This window comes from Rhinoraja longicauda, unplaced genomic scaffold (assembly GCF_053455715.1).
Source record: "Rhinoraja longicauda isolate Sanriku21f unplaced genomic scaffold, sRhiLon1.1 Scf000066, whole genome shotgun sequence".
Lineage (NCBI taxonomy): Eukaryota > Metazoa > Chordata > Chondrichthyes > Rajiformes > Arhynchobatidae > Rhinoraja > Rhinoraja longicauda.
Window position 1 is genome coordinate 98,982 of NW_027601284.1, and position 22,865 is coordinate 121,846.

The following is a 22,865-nucleotide window of genomic DNA, read 5'->3' on the forward strand; positions in this document are numbered from 1 at the left end:
TACATTGCCACTGTACACCCACTGGGGTGCGCTGTATGTGGATGTTGCAGTGTGCTGCTGATGTTCAGCCACGGGAGGGCGCTGTGACAGGATATTGCCACTACACCCACTGGGGTGCGCTGTGTGTGGATGTTGCAGTGTGTTGCTGATGTTCATCCAGGGGAGAGCGATGTGACAGTCTATTGCCACTGTACATCCACTGGGGTGCGCTGTGTGAGGATGCTGCAGTGCACTGTTAAAATATAACACTAAGTACAAAAGTCATAGCAGCAGAATTAGTGCACCAAGGCCCATCGAGTCCACGCCGGCATTCTATCATGGCTCACCTCTCGTTCCCACTCAACTCCATTCTCCTACCGTCTTCCCGTAATTGTCGACACTCTTACGAATCACGACCATGTCCAGCTCCGATTTAAAAATACCCAATCACGGTTTCTACAGCTGTCTGTGGCAGAATTCCAAAGATTTACTACCTTCTTACGATATAAATCCCTCGTCATCTCATTTGAAATGTACGTCCTTTTATTCTGAGGCTAGTCAAAGGGTGGTGAATCTGCGGAATGCTGTAACAGGCGACTCTGGATGCCGTAATTGGGGAATTAACAGGTTTTTAAAATTGAGGATTGGCAGGTCCGTGATTAGTAAGAGTGTCAAAGTTGGGGTTGGGTTTGAGTGGGAAAGATAGGACAGCCATGATCGAATGGCGGATCAGACTCGGTGAGCCGAGTGACTTACTCAAATGGCGTATGAACTTATGAACTCATTATTAACTCCGGGATTGGACGGAGTCTATAGACATAGAAAACAGAAAATGGGTGCAGGAGGATGCCCTTTGGCCCTTCGAGCCAGCACCGCCATACACTGTGATCATGGCTGATCATGCACAATCAGTAACCTTTGCCTGTATTCTCCACAAATCCCTTGATTCCGCTCGCCCCTAGAGCTCTAACACTGATCGCTATTCAAGGATTCGACAATTGACACGAACGACGACGTCAAACTTTTACAAATGCCATGAGAAAATGTGTGCAGAAATGCGATTCCCGACGCAGTCTAGCTATCTCTTTATCCAGCTAATTGCTATGAGCCACGCTAGATCTCTAGCTATCTAGCTGTCTAGCTATCTAACTATGTGGCTATCTAGCCATCTCGATCTGTAGCTATCAATACAGTTGTATATATCTACCCAACTAGCTATCTAGCTAAGGTAGACAAAATGCTGGAGTAACGCAGCGGGTCAGGCAGCATCTCAGGAGGGGAGGAATGGGTGACGTTTCGGGGGTCGAGACACTTCTTCAGACTGATGTCTGCGGACGGGACCGGACAAAGATAAGATATAGACGGAGACAGGAAGACTGGTGGGAGAACTGGGAAGGGGGAGGGGATTGAGAGGGAAAGCAGGGACTATCTGAAGTTAGAGAAGTCAATGTTGATACCGCTGGGGTATAAACTGCCAAAGCGAAATATGAGGTGCTGTTCCTCCAATTTACGCTGGGCCTTATTCTGACTGACAATGGAGGAAGCCCAGGACAGAAAGGGCAGATTGGGAAGGGGAGGAGTAGTTGAAGAGCTGAGCCACCGGGAAATCAATTTGGGTGAGATGGATTGAGCGGAGGTGTTCAGCGAAACCATGGCCGAGCCTGCGCTTGGTCTCGCCGATGTAGAGAAGTTGACACCTGGAACAGCGAATACAGTTGATGAGTTTGGAGGAGGTGCAGGTGAACCTCTGCCTCACGTGGAAAGACTGATTGGGTCCTTGCATGGAGTCGCGGGGGGAGGTAAAGGGACTCCCCCCTCGAACTACACCTGTCCCTTTAACTCCCCCCTCGACCTACACCTGTTCCTTTACCCCCCCGACCAACACCTGTCCCTTTACCTCCCCCCTCGACCACCACCTGTCCTTTTACCTCTCCCCAGCTAGCTTTCTAACCGGCTCGCCAAATAGCCATCTAACTTTCTAGCGATCTCGCCACCAGCCATCTTCCCATCTTAGCTAATTATCTAAACATATAGCCATTTAGTTAGCGATCTAACTGTCTCGCTGTCTCACTTGCTAGGCAGCTATCTATCCAGCTAGTTCAGACGAGATCTCCCTCTCTCACGAGGCCCACTGAGGATGAGCGAGAGAGTGCCCTCAAAGTGCAGCCTATCTGGCGAGATAGCTATCTTACTATCTATATATCCAGCTACCCATTCTTTCTAGCTGTCTAGCAATGCATGTCGATAGCTATCTAGGTACCTCGCTATCTTGCTATCGAGACAGCTCATACGCTATCTGGCAATCTATACTGCTGGCTAGCAAACCAGTTATCGAGATAGCTGGATTGATAGGTAAAGAGCTAACTATTTTGGTAGCAACATAACTAGGTCACTAACTTGCCTGATGGCTAGAGAGATAGATAACTAGATAACTAGATTGTGAGCCAACAGCTTTGGCGGCCAGATAGCGGTTTAGCTTGATGGAGCTTTGCAAGATGGCTAGTGAGCTAGCCAGCTATACCAGTAGATAGCTCACGAACCAGATCGCAAGAGAGTTTTATAGCGATTTATGAGCTATCTAGCTAGATCGAAATAGGTCTCTCTCGTTTTCCCTTTCACCCCCCCCCCCCCGAGAGCGAGCGAGCGAGATACCGCACTCCACAAAGAGCTGCCTACGCAACTAGCTAACTATTTTTGCTGTGCAGAGATTCAGCTCTCACACCATCCATCTGTCTAGCGTTCAAGCTATCTAGCAATGCAGGTATTTGGCTATCTAGAAAGCTAACACGCTATCTGGCTGTCTTTCCCGCTGGTAATCAATCTATATAACTTGATATTCAGCTTCCTAGCAGTCATGCTAACTAGCTAAACAGCTATCCACCTATGTAGGGAGCCTGCTACCTATCAATTTGACTATTCATCCAGCTGTTAGCTCTATAGCTAACAGACTAACTAGCTATCTATCTATCTGTCTATCTATCTCCCTATCTAGTTATCCACCTAGCTATATAGCTATTTAGTCTTGTAGGAATTTACCTTATGGCTGGAACCAATTCTCTGGCGGCGCGTGCAGACGCAGCGGCCCCACGCTCTCCCGATTTTTCGAGTGTTTTTAATGTTTTTTCAAGTTCGTCAAGTTTGTCACTTCAACAACTCTGGACAGTCAGCAGTAGACAGTATAGTCGTGAGTTCTTGCTGGACAAGAAAACAACAACATCAACAACACTGGATGCTACGCTTGCAGAGGAACTTAGTGGCCTCAGAATACTCTGCCTGACCTCGGCCTCGAGTGCTGCCCCCCGGCTGGAAAGGAGACGCCGCAGGCGGTGTGAGAGGAGACGCCGCAGGCGGTGTGAGAGGGAGCACAAGAGGGGTAAGCGCGGAGGCATCCGGGCTAGGCTAGCGGCTAGCCCACACAGGCCGGCTATTCCGAGCATGCTAATGGCTAATGTACGCTCACTGGACAATAAAATGGACACTATAAGACTTCTCCGGTCGACCCAGCGTGAGGTGAGGGAATGCTGTGTTTACGTTTTTACGGAAACATGGCTTAATGACAACATCCCGGACTCCGCTGTTCAGCTCGACCGGCTAACATGCTACCGATCGGACAGAGCTACGGTTAGCGGGGGGAAGACTCGCGGCGGCGGTGTGATTGTTTACATCAGTGATGCTTGGTGTCGGGACGCTGTGTTGGTCTACAAACACTGTTCACCGTTGGCGGAGTTTATGTTTGTGAAGTGCCGACCTTTCTACCTCCCGAGGGAGTTAACAGCTATCCTGTTAGTCGCTGTTTACATCCCTCCCAGTTCCAACAACAAGGACAGAGAGGAGGCACTCTGCGAACTGTACCGGGCCATCTCTGAGCAGCAGACAGCACACCCAGATGGCTTTCTCATCGTAGCTGGGGACTTCAACCATGCTAACCTAAAAACTGTCATGCCCAAAGTATACCAGCATGTTGATTTCCCAACACGAGAAAACAACACCTTGGACCTTGTCTACACGACCATCAAAGGAGCATACAAGGCTTCCCCCCTCCCCCACATCGGCCTCTCTGATCACCTCACCGTTCTGCTGAAACCGGCATACAGACCCCGGGTGAAAGTCACCAAACCGGTTTCAAAAGAGGTACGTGTGTGGTCAGAGGACAGCACAGCTGCACTCCAAAACTGCGTTGAGACTACAGACTGGGACATGTTCAAGCAGGCAGCAACATACAACAACACAACCAACATTCACGAATACACAGAGACAGTTACAGGCTACATCACCAAATGCATTGACGATGTGACCCACACCAGAACCATCACCATCCGGGCTAACCAGAAGCCATGGCTGACAGGGGAGGTCCATGGGCTGCTGAGGGTCCGCAACGTTGCCTTCAGAGAGGGCAATCCAGCCGGTCTCAGAGCAGCCAGGGCCAACCTTTCCAGTGGCATCAGGAAAGCCAAACAACACTACACCCGGCGCATCACAGCCCACTTCAGTGACAGCAGAGAAACACGGAGCCTGTGGAAGGGTATTAGGACTATCACGGACTACAAACCCTTACCACAGACCTGTGACAGTGACACCTCTCTCTTGAACGACCTCAACGGCTTCTTCGCACGCTTTGAAGCACAGAGCAACACACCTGCGCAGAAAACAACTCCCCCCCCCCAACGACCAGGCTATTTGTCTGTCTCCAGGCAGTGTGAGGAGCACACTGTTAAGGATTAACACCCGGAAAGCTTCTGGACCTGACAACATTCCTGGTCGTGTGCTAAAAGACTGCGCAGCTGAGCTCACAGATGTCCTCACAGACATCTTCAACATCTCCCTGAGCCAGGCTGTTGTTCCCTTGTGCTTCAAAGAAACCACCATCATACCTGTGCCCAAGAAGTCCTCTCCATCCTGCTTCAACGACTACCGCCCTGTAGCGCTGACTTCAACCATCATGAAGTGCTTCGAGAGGCTGGTCATGAAGCAGATCAGATCCAACCTCCCCCCTTCCTGGACCCGTTTCAGTTTGCATATCGAGCTAAGCGGTCCACTGAGGATACCATCTCTTCTGCTCTACTCCCAGCCCTCACCCACTTGGACACTAAAAACTCATATGTTAGGATGCTGTTCATAGACTTTAGCTCAGCATTCAACACCATCATCCCCCAGCAGCTGGTTTGTAAACTAACAAATCTGGGCCTCAGCCCCCTTCTCTGCTACTCACTGTCCCCTCCCCCCACTCTTCCCTGAACGTCACTGCCCCTCCCCCCCACCCTCTTCCCCCCACCATCGCCCCCCCCACTGTCCCTCTCCCCAGTCCCACTCCCTCGGAACCCCACTCTCTGCTCCTCCCACCCTCCCCCTCCCCCCATTCTCTAAGCCACAATCTCTCCTCCACTCCCCCCACCCCTCTCCTCCCCCAGCCCCACTCTCGCTCTCCCCTATCCCCCTCGCTCCTCCACAGCTCCTCCCCACCCCTCTCCCCACTTCCACCCCCACCTTCACCCCCATCCTGCCCTCCCCATTCCCTCCTCCCGCAGCCCCACTCTCACTCTCCCACATCCCCTCTCACCTCAACGCCACCCCTCTCCTCCCCCCACCTTCAACCCTCCCCCCATCCACACTCCCCCCACCCCCATTCTCACTGTCCCCCTCCCCATCCCACTATCCCCGCTTCACCACCCCCACTGTCCCCCTTCCCCCCCCACGCCCACTCTCTTCCACCCACCACCAGCCCCCTTCCCCCACTCTCCTCCACCAGCACCCCCCTCCTCCCTCACCCCCTCCATCCTCCTCCTCCCCCTTTCACTCTCAATGTCCCCTCCCCCCACCCACCTTCTCCCCTTTCACTCCCCCCACTCTTCCCCTTCCCCCCACCCCTCTCTCTCACCCCCCACCACCACCCCCTCCCCAGTCCCACTCTCCGTTCATCCCACCCTCCCCCCAGTCTCCCCACTTCCCTAACCCCCACTGTTCCCCTTCCCGTCACCCCCGCTCCCTTTTCCCCCAACCACCCCCACACCCACGCTGTCCCCCTCTCCCCAGTCCCACTCTCCCCTTCGCCCCACTCTCTCCTCACCTACTCGGGCAGCGGCGGATCTGGGAGCGTCGGGAGGGGAGAGAAGCGAGGGGAGAGAGGCGCTGCGGGAGTCGCGCACAAGATGGCGGAGCGTGAGGAGGCCGCCATCTTTGTGAAGTCGCGACGGGGCCGTCGGCGGCAGCGGCCCTCGTCGACGCCGCCATCGGTGGAAGCGGCCGCTGAAGGAGAAGAAGCTTCCCGCTGTGCTGCCGCTTGTGTGCGGTAATGGTGCTGGGCCCGGGCGGGAGCGGGGACTCGAGGACGCCGTGGCGTGGGTTGAAGGGACGGATGAGCGGACCATTAGTCCGTCCATCTCCCTCCTGCTCGGGAGTGTCCCCGGGTGTGGGAGAGTGAGGGGAGTGAGGAGAGGGGGTCCCGTGATTGCGGGCGGGCTGTTCCGCTAATGGCGTCCATCTTGTTTGTGCGAGTGAGGAGAGGCGTGCGTGCCTCTGTGGTGACGTCAGACGCACAGCACTTGGAAAAAAATGTGTTTAGAAATGAGAGTTTTAAAGTTTAAAATGTCTGTAACTTAAAAGGTATACGACCGATTTATGTAAAGCCTGTTATAAACAATCGCCAGGACAGTGGTGATTAAGGTGGCGCTAACATTGTGGCGCTGTGGTTTACCGTTGTGGCTGCATGTCCACATGTTATACATATATCTGCATGAGTTGTGGGGGAGGGGGGGCAGCGCGAGCTCATCTCACAGGGGCATTGTGACGTCACACGCTGAAGACCTTCAATAAATCAGTTAGAAATAAAATGTTTAAACTTTAAAACCTCTGTAATTTAAAATATATACGACCAAATTAAATGAAAATATCATTGGCACCAGCCGAGAGAGTGGTGATTAAGGCGCTGCAAAAATTGTGGCGCTACGGTTTACCGCAAAATGCGAAATCACTGACAGCCCATACATATATAAATTTATATATAGATATATATATTCACAAGATGAGAGTTTTAGTCGTAGGGTTTCCATTGTGACCTGGGGAAATCGCGTTTTTTCTTTTAAATGAATTGTCTGTTAAAAAAAAAGAATCTCAATGGGAGCGAGAGGAGGGGGGTGGAGAGGGGAGGGGTGGGTGAGGAGGGGGGGTGGGGTGGGGGAGACACTGACAACGTCCTGCCAGCGGCCATCTAATTTCCCCTTCACTGTGGTGCCGTACTCATCCAGGGGTGGGGGAGCGCAATTAAAAGCGGTACAGGGAAGGGGAGAGGGTGTGACCGAGGAGCCCTACTCAAACCCCCTTGTCCCCCTCCCTACGCCCAACTCTCCCATCTTCCATACCCCCACTTTTCCCCTGCTCCCCCACCCACTCAAACCCCCTGCTGTCCCCTTCCCTCCACCCCTCCTCCCCACACCACCCTTCCCTCCTCCCCAGTCCCATCCTCCCTCCCAACCCCACTCGCACTCTCCTCCACCCCCATTCCCCACCACCCCCTTTCCACCGCTTTCTCCTCCCCCACCCCCTCATTCTCTCCTCCCTCAGCCCCTCACTCTCGCCAGCCCCCCTTTCTCCCACCTTCCCTCCCTACCTCCCACCCCCACTTTCTCCTCCCCTCACCACCATCCCCCTTCCCCCCAGCTGTCCCACTCCCCAGTTCCACTCTCCCTCCCACCCCCACTCTCTGCTCCTCCCAATCTACCCCACCCCACTCTCCCCTGGCCCCCACTGTACCGCTACCACCATTCTTTCACCCCCCTCACCACCACCCCCTCCCCTACTGTCCCCTTCCCCCACCCCTCCTCCTCCCCACCTGCACTCTGCCCTCCTCCAGTCCCACTCTCCCTCCCTCCCACCCCATTCGCAATCTCCCCCACCCCTTTCCCCACCCCTTTCCCCACCCCCCCTTTCCCCCACTCTCTCATCCCCCCACCCCCTCATTCCCTCCTCCCCCAACCCCACTCTCCCCACCCCACCTTTCCCCTCCACACCCCTTTCCACCACTCTCTCCTCCCCAAGCCCCACTTTCAAAGAGCCTCTTGCCCAGAGTGTAATCGAGGACCAGAGGACATAGGTTCAAGGTGAAGGGGAAAAGATTCAATAGGTATCTGAGGTGCAACGTTTCCACGCAGAGGGTGGTGGATGTTTGGAACGAACTGCCAGAGGAAGTAGTTGAGGCAGGGACTATCCCAAAAATTCAGAAACATTTAAACAGGTGCATGGATTCGACAGGTTTGGAGGGATATGGGCCAAACGCGGGCAGGTGGGACTAGTGTTGGCCGGTGTGGGGAAGTTGGGCTGAAGTGCCTGATTCCATGCAGTTTCACTCTATGACTCTAAAGGGTATTTCCATATGCAACCTATTAAGTAAACTTTTATTCAAAACATATGTAACAGGGCAAGAGCATCTTTTGTTGCCGCTTTCAGTGAGTTGTGGACTTGGACTCCAAGATCCTTCTGTGCTTCGATACCGTTCGAATAACTGTAGGCTCTCTCCTGACAGCCCGTTATTCCCTGATCAGCTCTCTCACCTAGTGGTGACCCGCCGCAAATGCTGGTCCCCTGTATTTTATCCACAACACATTAATTCCTAGAAACAGAGGCAATTGGAGCAGGATTTGGCCATTCGGACCTTAGAACCAGCACCGCCATTAAATATGATCATGGCTAATAATCCAACATCAGTTGCCGGTTCATACTGTTTCCCCATATCCCTTGATTCCGTTAGCCCCAACGAAATTTAACTCTCTCTTGCAAACATCAACTGTCATCTGAGGGAGAGAATTCCACCCAGATTTACAACTCTCTGGGTGGAAAATGATCTCCTCATCTTAGTCTTAAAAGGCCGATCCCTTATTCTTAACTTGTGTGTGACCCCCGGTTCTGGACTCCCAAAACATCGGGAACATTTTTCCTGCATCGACCGGTCCAATCCCTTCATGTCCCTATTAAAAGGTTCCCCCCTTACCTTAAAGCAACCTCTGGTTCTTGACTCTGGGTAAACTACTATGTATTCACCCTATCATTTCCCCCCGTGACTTGAAGTATTTAGATATTCAATCCATTTTTTTAAAATAAGAAATTAGGAGATTTAAGACATGTTTTCACTTTATCAAAATAATGGCCCAGTCCAAACTCCAGAGGCACACTGAGGAAGCTGAACTTGTGAAGGATTCCGATCCAAAACGAAATATAATTAAAGTGACGAATGGAAAGGATTGGGGATGTGCACAGTTTGGGGAGGGGGGGAGTTAGTCTTTGTCTCAGTCTACTCCACGACAGAAGGGGTAGGAGTTCTACAATTTGTTAGCCACAGGGAAGAAGGTTCTCCTGTGACGTTTTGTGCTGCATCTAGGTAGAACCAATCTGTTGCTGAAGGTGCTCATCAGGTTCAACAGTGTGTCATGGAGGGGGTGAGTTGTATTGTCCAAGATTCTCCGCAGCTTGAGGAACATCCTCCCCTCCCAGACCTCCTCTCATGCATCCAATTCCGCCCACAGGAAGGAGCCAGCCTTCCTGATTAGTTTGTTGATCCTAATGGCGTCCGCGGCGTTCGCCCTGCTGCCCCAGCACACTGCCCCAGCAGTGAAGAAGACGGCACTGGCTACCACTGATTAGTAGAACATCTGCAGCATCTCGCTGCAAACGTTGAAGGAGCAGAGTCTTCTCAAAAAGTACAACTGGCTCTATCTCTTCTTGTACAGGGCCTCAGCGTTCCTGGACCACTCCCGTTTACTGTCCAGGTACACTCCAATGTATTTCTACTCTCTGATAAACTGCACATCGACACCATTGATGGAGACAGGGGGAGGGGTGTTCCTCTCCTCCTAAAGTCCACCATCAACTCCTTATTCCTACTAGGCCATTCAATCATGGCTGGTCTATCTCTCCCTCCTAACCCCATTCTCCTGCATCTGACACCTGTACGAATCAAAAATCTATCTATCTCTGCCTTAAAAATATCTGCTGACTTGTCCTCTACACCCTTCTGTGGCAAAGAATTCCACAGATTCACCAACCTTTGACTCAAGAAATTTCTCGTCAGCTCCTTCCTAAAATAACGTCCTTTAATTTTGAGGCTATGACCTGCTCCACATCCACTCCACATCCGCTCCACATCCACTCTTTCTAAGCCTTTCACTATTCTGTATGTTTCATTATTCTAAACTCCAGTAAGTACAGGCACAGTGGTGACAAATGCACATAATAGGTTAACCTCCTCATTTCCGTGATAATTCTTGTAAACCTCATCTGGGCTCTTGACAGAGCCAACACTTGCTTCCTCAGATATGGTGCCCAAAATTGCTCACAATATCCCGAATTTGGCCTTACTAGCGTCTTATAGAGCATCAGCATGACATCTGTTTTTTTTGCATACAAGCCCTATTTAAAGTAATCGCATTATCACATTAACCTAGCATCGAGTTTGCTTTCCGATTCGACTTGCATATTAACATTTTGCAAATCCCACATCAAGGCTCCCAAGTCCCATTCCACCTCAGATTTCTGGATTTTCACCCTCTTTAGAATACAGTCTATGCCATTATTCCTACTATTAAAATGCATGACTCCACATTTTGCTATACGATATTCAATTTGCCACTTCTTTGCCCATTCTCCAAACCTGCCCCAGTCCTTCTTTAATGTCCCTGCTTCCTCTACACCACCTGCCCCTCTACCCATTTTCGTCTCAACCGCAAACTTTGCCAGAAAGCCTTCAATCCCCTCATCCAGTTCATTGATATACAACGTGAAGATTAGCGGTCCCAGCACCAACCCTTGCGGAACCCCTCTGGTCACTGGCAGCCATCCAGAAAAGTTGGGGATCCGACAGGAAATCTGGAATTGATAAGTGTTTATTGAGTTCAGCAAATATTAGCAACCTGGATATCAACAAACTTTACAATATTTCAACTATAATAAACTACGTTTCATTTTCCAGACGGTAAGCCAGTAACTGGCATTGGTGTGCGAATGAGCAGATCGAACAATGCTGCTGTTGTCGCCATCAATCCTCATCAGGAGCGGGGGCCGCTGATGATAAAGTCATAAAGCCGTTTAAAGGAGGGCGGCCGTTTAAAGGGGAGGGCGGCCGTTTAAAGGGGAGGGCGGCCGTTTGAAGGGGAGGGCGGGGAATCGGCCACCAATATTTCCGTCCCCAGGGCGGTGACGTTTACACCCCGAGATGTTCACACGTCCAATCTCAGTCCGGGTCTGATTTTCCGCAGAGTCTCCAGCTGGGTCCATCCATCCGCACTGAACTCATTCCCCGACAGCCTGAAACATATCCAGGAATAAAGACAAAATAAACAGAATAAACAACGGTGTCAATAATAGGGACCGGGGTTAATATTTCAACAACACTCACAGAACAAAATCACAGGAAAAGCCCTCGAATCCCGATATTTTATCACATGAAACATTAACAGAAACACTCACGTGATCCGCTTCAGTCTCGGGAGGGTCAGTATGATGCGGCGGAGAGCGGGAACAGATAGGTCTGTGAAGGAGTTGTATCCCAGGTTCAGCTCCGTCAGTGAGGGGTTTGTACTGAGAGTGGAGGCGAGATCCTCGGCTCCAGAATCTGTGAGACCGACTGTCCGTAGTCTGGTGATGAGATAGTAATGGTGAGGGACACAGAGAGACAGGAGACGGTGCAAATCCCCAGTGTTTATAAGTGACACGATTACTTATGTTATTAATGTGTAGTGTCAGACACCCAGTGACTGTAAACACAATCTCTCACAGTCTGGACCTTACCCCAGAATCTGTATTTTACAGTCCGATTTCCCGAGAGCCGCAGACACCAGTTTCACTCCGGAATCTCCCAGGTTGTTGTCCGCCAGGTGCAGCTCCGTCAGTGAGGTGTTTGTACTGAGATTGGAGGCGAGATCCTCGGCTCCAGAATTTGTGAGACCGACATTGTTCAGCCTGGAGATGAGAGACTGGGGGTGAGGGACACAGGGACAGGAGACGGTGCAAATCCCGTGTTTATCGGAGACACAATTATTGATTATACTAATGATAAGAATCAGACACCCAGTGACTGTAAGCACAATCTCTCACGGTCTGGGACTTACCACAGTCTCTGTATTTTACAGTCCGGGTTCCTCAGAGCCACAGATACCCGTTTCACTCCGGAATGTCCCAAGCTGTTACCACTCAGCCACAGGTGCGTCATTGAGGGGTTTGCACTGAGAGCGGAGGCGAGATCCTCGGCTCCAGAATCTGTGAGACCGACATGGTACAGCCTGGAGATGAGAGATAGTGAGGGGTGAGGGACACAGACAGACAGGAGACGCTGCATATCCCCAGTGTTTATCAGTCACACAATTGCTGATCATATTAATGTTCAGTGTGGTGTATTGCATTCGTCTAGTGCTCTGGTATAAATCCAGATGCTGCTGGCTAGCAAATATTGCGAAAAAGGGTGCCGAGTGTGCAAGGATCCTTCTGCCAGTACATAATTTCTGCATCTCGCAGAGCCTCCTCTTGGCAACACATGGTAACTGGGGCCACCTTCACTCCCAGGCTAAACTGCGCGGGGTCTCGGTGGAACTCTGGCCCCCAGAGATGCGACGTGCTGGCCTACCGCCGTGTGGACACGTCCTGACGTCTATCAACCAGGTCCCAACTATAAGTTAAATAGCTCCCCGCTGCCTTGTGGGTAAGGCTCAGGAGAGCCAAAGGCACTGGAGCTGGAGTCCCTGGACACGGTCGGCTGATCCCTCGTGCGTCTGCCTTCCAACAACTCCTGCAACCGAGTAGGCCCCAGATGTAGCATTCCTCTGGAATCAGCCTATTAGGTAGAGAGGCCCAGGCTCAGCGGCCAAATCAAATTGAAAGGACTGTGAAAAATCCCCCTCTCCAAGCAGGACAACGCCAAGCCGTATCATCATCTCCCACAGATAGACGGATGCCAGAAACTGATGCTCATTGTCACACACCTACTGACTGTCACCACAATTTCTCTCAGTCTGGGACTTACCCCAGTTTCTGTATTTTACAATCCGGTTTCCTCAAAGCCGCAGACACCAGTTTCACTCCAGAATCTCCCAGCGCGTTGTCCCCAATGATTAGTTCCGTCAGTGAGGAGTTTGTACTGAGAGCGGAGGCGAGATCCTCGGCTCCAGAATATGTGAGACCGACACTGTCCAGCCTGGAGATGAGAGAGAGTAGGGGTGAGGGACACAGAGAGACAGGAGACGGTGCAAATCCCCAGTGTTTATCAGTGACACAATTACTGATCATATTAATGTTCAGTGTCAGACACACAGTGACTGTAAACATAATCTCTGACAGTCTGGGACTTACCCAAGTCTCTGTATTTTACAGTCCGGGTTCCTCAGCGCCGCAGACACCTGTTTCACTCCGGAATCTCCCAGTTTATTCGCACTCAGCTTCAGCTCCTTCAGTGAGGGGTTTGCTCTGAGAGCGGAGGCGAGATCCTTGGCCCCAGAATATGTGAGACCGACACTGTCCAGCCTGGAGATGAGAGAGAGTGAAGGTGAGGGTCACAGAGAGGCAGCAGACGGTCCAAATTCCCAGTGTTATCAGTGACACAATTAGTGATCATATTAATGATCAGTGCCAGACAACCAGTGACTGTAAAAACACAATTTCGGACAGTATGGGACTTACTCCAGTCTCTGTATTTTACAGACCGGGTTCCCCAGCGCCGCCGACACACATTTCACTCCGAAATCTCCCAGATTATTCCCACCCAGCTCCAGCTCTGTCAGTGAGGTGTTTGTATTGAGAGCGGAGACGAGATCATCGGCTCCAGAGCCTGTGAGACCGAAATTGGTCAGCCTGGAGATGAGAGAGAGGGTGAGGGACACAGAGAGACAGGAGACTGTGCAAATCTCCAGTGTTTATCAGTCACACAATTACTGATCATAATAATGCTCAATGTCAGACACCCAGTAACTGGAAACACAATCTCTCACAGTCTGGGACTTACCCCAGTGTCTGTATTTTACAGTCCGGGTTCCTCAGCGCCGCAGACACCTGTTTCACTCCTGAATCTCCCACGTCGTTGCTTCCCAGTCTAAGCACAAACAGACAAAGTGAGAAACAAACTGATATAAACCCGGGGATAAGATACCTTCTCCCAAACTGATATTTTTCAGTGACAGAATTGGGAAATGCTTCCCGTTCAAAGAACGAATGCAACCCACGTGGCCCGGGAGAGGGGGGATGGGGTCGACCACCGGTGAGCCGGGGCAGGGGGACGGAGTCGACCACTGGAGGCCCGGGGAAGGGGGGGACGGAGTCGACCACCGGAGGCCCGGGGAAGGGGGGACGGAGTCGACCTCCGGCGATCCGGGGGAGGTGTGGACGGAGTAGAACACCGGCGACCCGATGGAGGGGGGAACGGAGTCGACCACCGGCGATCCTGGTAGTGCAAAAGAGGAGGGGTGCCGTGCACAGTGACGGCCGGCCCCATAGAAAGGTTGCTGGACGGAAGAACAAAATAGTGAAACAATTTTACAGGTCAGTGTTAGCGTCAAACGGACAGTTACCCCAAGTGCTGACACTTGTGCAGAACCGGTCCCAGCCGCTGGAGACCTTCACACTGAATGCCGCAGTTCCACAGATCGAGGTGTTTGATTGTATCACAGGGCCTGATGACATGAGACAGCACCGCACAGTCAATCGGGGTCAGTCCCAGTCCATGGAATGAAAGTGTTTCCACAGATCCCAGTGTCTGCTGAGCAAGTGCAGGATTCTGACACTCAAACAGGTAGTGCAGCGTGTTCAGGAGCCTCCGTTTACTAGCTACACTCATTGTGTTTCCAGCCTGGCGTTTAACCTCCTCCTTCACCCAGTCAATCACTCGGCAGATTGTTTGATGAGGAAATGGACCCAGAAACTCCTCCAGGACCCGAGCTGACCGTGGGGAGGAGAGACCAGCGACAAAACGGAGAAATACCTCAAATCGCCCGTCTGTCATGCCATGGGTTTCAAACAGGAGTTTCAGGATATCCCCGCGATCCGGAGTCAGGAATTGTGCGAGTGCGGCTACAAACTCTTGGATGGTGAGGTGCGGGAAGGTGTACACCACGCTCCGGGCTGAATCCTCTCTCTCCAAAAGTTCCATCAGGAACCCGGACAGGAACTGGGAAGGCTGCAGATTGTACTTGATCAAATCTCCATCTGTGAACACAATGTTCTTCTCGGACACTCCAGTGAAGGCCATCTGACCAACTCTCAGTAACACCTCACGGGGGCTCTCAATCTCACGGCCATGGTTTTTCAGGATGTTGTAAATAAAGTAGCAATATAGTTGGGTGATGGTCTTGGGAACTCGCTGCGGGTCCCGGTGTGTTTGTGTGAAGAAGGGGCCCAGTGTCAGGGCGAGGATCCAGCAGTAGGAGGGGTTGTAGCTCATGGTGTACAGGATCTCGTTCTCCTCCACATGTTTGAAAACAGCTGCTGCCACCGTCTGATCATCAAAATACCTGGTGAAATATCCCTTCCGTTCCTCACCAACAAATCCCAGGATTTCAGCCCTGACACTGATCTCTGCCTTTTCCAGTAAATGTAACGCAGTGGGGCGGGTGGTCACTAGCACTGAACACCCTGGCAGCAGCTTGTGCTGGATTAAACTGTACACAATGTCAGACACTTCACACAACCACTCGGGATCTGGACACATGTGCTGAGGTTCTGTCTCTCTCCGACTGTCAGCAAAATCGATCCTGCCCTTAAATTCATCCAGACCATCGAATATAAACAGCAATCCCTCTGGGTTCTTCCAGACCTCTCCCAGGATATTCCTAAAGTAAGGATACTGATCCAGAATCAGTTCCTTCAGGGTCACTGTGCAGTTAATAGTGTTTAAATCTCGGAATTTAAAACTGAAAACAAACTGGAAGTCTTGATATATTTTCCCTGTGGCCCAGTCATGAACAATCTTTTGCACCATTGTTGTTTTTCCGATCCCCGGGACTCCGGCCACAAATGCTGAACTCCCAGAACGGGATTTACTTCTGGAAAAGCTGCTGTGGAATAATTGATCTGTCCTGATTTTTTCCAACTCTCTCCGGAGACATTTCTCTCTCCATTTTTCATGGTCCCGGCCTCTTGCCAGCAGCTCATGTTCTACCAGTGTCCGATCTCGAACAGTGGAGGTGATTGTGAGCTCAGCGTATCGATCAAGCAGCTTGAAAACCTTCACCTTCTCCTTCATCAGGATCGTGTTCACGCTCAGTGTTTCCGTCTGTGCTCGCAGAGTCTCCTTGTGTTTACGTTGAACATCTTGCACGGGAATAGGCAGATAATGAACACAATGTTAGATGGTTCAACTCAAAACACAACATTCACCATTACAAGAATGAGTTCAATGCTCCTGAACTCCTGATGGATTTCAGTGGAGTGAGGTAAACCTGGTTACAGACACGGGAGACAGAGAGACAGAGAGAGACACAGAGAGAGACAGAGAGAGAGGGAGAGAGAGAGAGAGAGAGAGAGAGAGAGAGAGAGAGAGAGAGAGAGAGAGAGAGAGAGAGAGAGAGAGAGAGAGAGAGAGAGAGAGAGAGAGAGAGAGAGAGAGAGAGAGAGAGAGAGAGAGAGAGAGAGAGAGAGAGAGAGAGAGAGAGAGAGAGAGAGAGAGAAAACAAACAGAGTGGGACTGGGGACTGGGATGGCCGAAGTGACAGCCATTGGCGAGTCATCGTTGAAAACAGCAAGTAGTGCAGCTTCATCTAGAAAAACATTTTGACTCCGTCCATGTTTGGAAGCAAAGTGGGCAAAGGAGAGGTGTCCATGGGGAAGTGACATTAGAAATGGAAGCTGGACATGGAAGAGCAAGCCAGAGAGTCAAGAAGGAAGCAATTCATTCAACATACATGTGGAGGTAGGGGTGTTGTGTCTAGAGGTGAGAACTTATTGTGACTTGTCAACAATTGTGAAAAATCATCAACTGATTGAGAAGGATTGTCGGGTACAGAGTGAAGACTATGTAACGGGGTACTTGGCCCGCCCATGAACAGGGGAGTGAGAGACAGATTCGATTCATTCCGGTTTCTATCCACTGTGGTGGAGGGAACCTCATCCTCGACATTGTAGACATTCGGGAATGTTCTCAGAAATGTACATATTTTCAGTGTGTCAGGACCCTGTGAGGAATGTGTGGAGTTACACAGTGTGTCAGGACCCATGTAGGAGTGTGTGGGGTTAGAGTGTGTCAGGACCCATCTAGGAGTGTGTTGAGTTACACAGTGTGTCAGGACCCATGTAGAAGTATGTGGGGTTACACAGTGTGTCAGGACCCATCTAGGAGTGTGTGGGGTTACACAGTGTGTCAGGACCCATCTAGGAGTGTGTGGGGTCAGAGTGTGTCAGGACCCATCTAGGAGTGTGTGGGGTTAGTGTGTCAGGACCCATTTAGGAGTGTGTGGAGTTACACAGTGTGTCAGGACCCATTTAGGAGTGTGTGGAGTTAGTGTGTCAGGACCTATCTAGGAGTGTGTGGGGTTTTCCCGTGTGTGAAGAACCCTGCCAGCAGTGTGTGGGGCATCACAGCGCACAATTTCTCTCCCAGGTGTGCACTGGATATCACTGATTTCACCCACAACCTGATGCATTGCAAAGCCTTGTACAATTAACGCCTGGAGGAGTTGAAATAATGCAGTGTAATAGTTCCGGTGTATGTCAGAGATCGGGTGATCTGGAAACTACCATCTACCTCCTTGGTTACACGCGGGCAATCCTAGATCGGACTTTCCTCCTTTTACCCTGCACTAAACGTTATTTCCTCATAATTTATCTATACTGTATATGGCTCGATTATAATCACGTCTTGTCTTTCTGCTGACTGGGTAACACGCAACAAAAACGTTTCACTGTACCTCACCATATGACAGTACTGTCACTATGTGTCAGTACACTAAACTAAGCTGCACTTGAATCCACAGACAAAGAAGAAATCCATAGAGAATCCCCGTGTCAATAGAGAATAGACAATAGGCCATTCGGCCCTTCGAGCCAGCACCGCCATTCAATGTGATTATGGCCGATCATCCACAATTAGTACCCCGTTCCTGCCCTCTTCCCCTACCCCCTGACTCCGCTTTCATTAAGAGATCTATCTAAATCTCTTGAAAGCATCCAGAGAATTGACCTCCACTGCCTTCTGAGGCAGAGAATTCCACAGATTTACAACTGTCTGAGTGAAAAGAAATGTCCGCATCTCCGTTCTAAATGGCCTACACCTTATTTTTAAAACTCTGGCCCCTGCTTCTTGACTACCCCAACATTGGGAACATGTTTCCTGCCTCTAGCTTCTCCAATCCCATAATAATCTTATATGTTTCAATAAGATCCACTCCCATCCTTTCAAATTGCAGTGTATACAAGCTCAGTCGCTCCAGTCGTTCAAAATACGACAATCCCGCGATTGCTGGAATTAACCTAGTAAACCTACGCTGCACTTGCTGCAAGAATGTCCTTCCTCAAATTTAGAGACATAAATTTGGTGTGGTCTCACTCGTGCAACAGTAGAAGGACCTGCCCTGTACGACTGCAGAAGGACCTCTTTGCTCCTATACTCAACTCCTCTTGTCATGAAGGTCAACATGCCATTAGATTTCTTCACTGCCTGCTGTACCTGCATGCTTACTTTCAGTCGAACAATTGCTTAAGGTTTGATCTTCTGATTTCCGATTCTGCAAAGCTCTGAACAAACAGTTTCAGTATTACATCAATTTTAACAAGTCATTGGTGTGAACTGTACATTTCAACACTCACCTTCCATATGAGAGGATAATTCAGATAAACCACTGGTGATGTTCATGTATTCTTGTGGATCATGACCTGTTCAAATCAAAGAGCATTCATTAAACCAGACTTGAATAACATTGTTAACACCAGTGTTCCAAAGTGGTATTCAGTTCAGTGTGTTGATTTGCCGTACCGAGCTTCTGGATTTCTTTCAGTATTTTGTCCAGTTTTGGTAATTCATTCTGCATTTTCACAAAGGATTCCCACATTACCCGCCGGGGCCGGTTGCCTTTCTCCATCACCAGACTTAGGAAGAGGGTCGAACAGTCATTCCGGTTTCCCTTGACCGCGAGCTCAGTGATATTCTGTGAAGAACAACAATAAATATATTGAGATGTGAATGAGACAGTGCTAATGGGGTGGGTATTAGCGATTCAATAATGGGATATTCTGGTATTATTGAGCACAGAGGCAGGCATTGGTTTGCCTGTTCATACACCCATGACACTGGGCTAACCAACTGTGCACTCCCAGAGTCCTGACAGTGTGAAACGCGCTTCACACCTGGCAGTGTCCGAGAACACAGCAGAGTACAGCACGGGAACAGGCCATTTAGGTCAACGATGGCTGTGTTGATATGGATGGGAAATTTATCCAATTCATTTTGGCCTCACATAGACACTATCCCACTAGAAATGGATGTGTCCAGTCCAGCCTGCATTGCTTCCTGCTCGGCATTTTGAAGCTACTATGTTATTTCATCTACATTCTTACCCACTCTGAGCCCGCACCGAACTTCTTTCCACCTACCTCGACTCCATCCTATCCCCGCTGGTCAAATGCCTCCCCACCTACGTCCAAGACACCTCACATGCTCTCCATCTCCTCGATAACTTCCGGTTTGCAGGCCCCCACTCCCTCATCTTTACCATGGATGTCCAGTCACTCTACACTTCCATCCCCCACAAGGATGGTCTTGAAGCCCTCCGTTTCTTCCTCGACCGTAGAACCAGCCAATCCCCATCTAGTAACACTCTCCTCGGCCTGGCAGAGCTGATTCATACCCTTAACAACTTCTCCTTTGGCGCCTCCCACTTCCTCCAAACCAGAGGCGTAGCTATGGGCACTCGCATGGGCCCAGCTACGCCTGCCTCTTTGTCGGGTACGTCGAACAATCCCTGTTCCTGACGTACACTGGCCCCATCCCCGAACTCTACCTCCGCTACATCGACGACTGCATTGGTGCCACCTCTTGTACCCATGCAGAACTCACTGACTTCATACATTTCACCACCAATTTCCATCCTGCCCTTAACTATACTTGGACTATCTCCGACATCTCCCTCCCGTTTCTGGACCTCACCATCTCCATCACAGGAGACAGACTAGTCACTGACATCTACTACAAACCCACTGACTCCCACAGCTATCTGGACTACACCTCGTCCCAACCTGACTCCTGCAAAAAGTCTATCCCCTACTCCCAATTCCTCCGTCTACGCCGCATCTGCGCCCGGGATGAGGTGTTCCACACTAGGGCATCAGAGATGTCCTCATTCTTCAGGCAACGGGGCTTCCCCTCTACCATTATAGATGAGGCTCTCACTAGGACATCCTCTATATCCCACAGCTCCACTCTTGCTCCCCCTCCCCCCCCCCCATTCGTAACAAGGACAGAATCCCACTCGTTCTCACCTTCCACCCCATCAGCCAGCGAATCCAACAAATCCTGCAACATTTCCTTCCCCTACAACTGGACCCCACTACCGGCCACATCTTCCCAACTCCTCTCCTTTCTGCGTTCCGCAGAGACCGTTCCCTCCGTAACTCCCTGGTCCACTCGTCCCTTCGTACCCAAACCACCCCCTCCCCGGGCACTTTCCCCTGCAACCGCAGGAGATGCAACACCTGTCCATTTACCTCCCCCCTCAACTCCGTCCAAGGACCTAAACAGTCTTTCCAGGTGAGACAGAGGTTCACCTGCACCTCTACCAACTTAATTGATTGTATCCGCTGCTCTAGATGTCAATTTCCCTACATCGGCGAGACCAAACGCAGGCTCGGCGATCGTTTCGCTCAACACCTTCGCTCAGTCTGCCTTAACCAACCTGATCTCCCGGTGGCTGAGCACTTCAACTCCCCCTCCCACTCCCAGTCTACCTTTCTGTCATGGGCCTCCTCCAGTGCCATAGTGAAGCTCAGCGGAAATTGGAGGAACAGCACCTCATATTTCGCTTGGGCAGCTTGCAGCCCAACGATATGAACATTGACTTCTCCAACTTTAGATAGTTTCTCTGTCTCTCTGTTTTCCCCCTCCCCCTCCCCCATCCCAGTTCTCCCACTGTCTTCCTGTCTCCACCTATATACTTTCTTTGTCCCGCCCCCTGACATCCGTCTGAAAAAGGGTCTAGACCTGACGTCACCCATACCCTCTCTCCTAGATGCTGCCTGACCTGCTGAGTTACTCCAGCATTTTGTGACACCTTCGATTTGTGCAGAATCTGCAGTTATTTTCCTACATTCTGAGCCCGCATTCACTCATTGACCAGGTAACTTTTTTATTTCCATACCTACCCCAGTTACACCCGATCAAAGACATCCCTCTCTTGCACATTTCCTGCAGCTCATCCCCTCCTTTTACTGCATATTAACTCGGCTCCTCTTCCCACAGATGCGCGCATAACTGACCTGCTGAATATTGTTTGTTGAGATTGTAGATTGAATGACAAGCGAACAGTTTAATGTCTTAGAGTAATTCAGCAGGTCAGGCAGCATCTCCAAACACAGAGTTATTTAGTGCAGCACAGTATGTCCTTTTTTTGTAAACCAGGATCTGCAGTTCTTGTGCTTTTGCCTAATGCCCTCTGTGGTTTAACGAACTGAACTAAATGCGACCAATGAAACTGATGCCACATAAAACGTGTTATAGTTGTTGATTCTCGTTTACAAGTTTACTGCTCCCTGACCGTTGTGCTAAGATGCATGTGTGGGAAGAACAGCTGGATCAGAATGGACAATTCTCAGAAGTTCCCATGTCACAGGTTTTATTCCTAATACCAGATCTACAGGACACAAACCGATCAGAGATTATTGCATTGTCCATTACATTGTTCAGCCCAGGGAGTGCGAGGTGAGTGAGACTGGCATTGGTCACTCTTCCCCAATGCCGTCAGTTCTGTGACGGGAAACAGAAGTCACCGTGATCCTTCCACTTACCACGTGTTCTTGTTTAGTGAAATGTCCCTCCGGTCTCATCATGGAGCTGAGACTTTCAACCCCTTCTTCAATCGCCTGTTTTAGTCTCTCCCGATAGAATTTTGTTAGTTGGAACAATTGGTACCCGTTCCACTGTGTCAGGAGCTCAGACAATGTAGGCGTCAGATCTGTGTATTCAAAGAGAGAAACAAAACACCATCTGACTCAGTACCCTTGACTCCCGCTACAACAGCAACCCCCACCCTGAGTGTTCCAGGCTCCTAATGAGAATGATCCAAGAAGAATATCGGAATAAGACAATTTGCTGGAGGAACTCAGTGGGTCAACCATCATCTCTGGAGAATATTGTAGGTGAAGTTTCAAGTCTGGATCTTTTTTCAGGCTGATTGTGGTGGCGGTGAGTGGGGAGAAATGTGGACAAGAGGAAGAACAGGTGAAAGACTGTAAGTAAGGTGGATACAGGTGAGGGGAGTTTTTGATAGGCTGATAATTGGGGAAAGGCCAGAGATGAAAAGACAGGTGTGAAACAAATGGAGTGAAGAGTTGCAAATTGTGCAGTGAGATGAATTCATGTAAGTGGAAAGGGAGGGGGTGGGAGAAATTTGCGCGAGGAGCAAAAATGGTTAGCAACCGGAAAATCCACTAGGTTTTGGCGGATAAAGCGGAAGTGTTCGGCAAAACAGTCGCCGAGTCTCTGCTTTGTCTCGCCAATTGCCAAACATTGAAACTCTCGTCCCATTGCCATAGCAACCTCTCTGTCCTTGGACACATGCTCACTGAAGAAACTGCACTTCCCATTCCGCTTGGGTCGCCTTAAATCCAATGGTATGAACACTGAATTCCCCAAGATTAAGTAACAATCTAAATCGCACACCCGCCTTATTTCCGCCCACTCTCTCCACAGTCTCGCACGGATTTCTCCCCTCCCCATT

The 22,865-nt window shown here is 50.4% G+C and overlaps 1 protein-coding gene across 1 annotated transcript; it reads right to left on the reverse strand.

The window, feature by feature from the left end:
* Positions 1 to 11,171: 11,171 nt before the first annotated feature.
* LOC144612649 (NACHT, LRR and PYD domains-containing protein 3-like) lies at positions 11,172 to 22,100 on the reverse strand. Its single transcript, XM_078432134.1, has 11 exons — positions 21,934 to 22,100; positions 18,911 to 19,082; positions 18,745 to 18,810; positions 14,517 to 16,254; positions 13,955 to 14,041; positions 13,633 to 13,803; positions 13,306 to 13,476; positions 12,980 to 13,150; positions 11,752 to 11,922; positions 11,431 to 11,598; positions 11,172 to 11,268 (listed from the first exon to the last, which is right to left on the reverse strand). The coding sequence occupies exons 1-11, from the start codon at positions 21,973 to 21,975 to the stop codon at positions 11,181 to 11,183; spliced, it is 3,045 nt and encodes a 1,014-aa protein (XP_078288260.1). The 5' UTR covers positions 21,976 to 22,100; the 3' UTR covers positions 11,172 to 11,180.
* Positions 22,101 to 22,865: the final 765 nt, after the last annotated feature.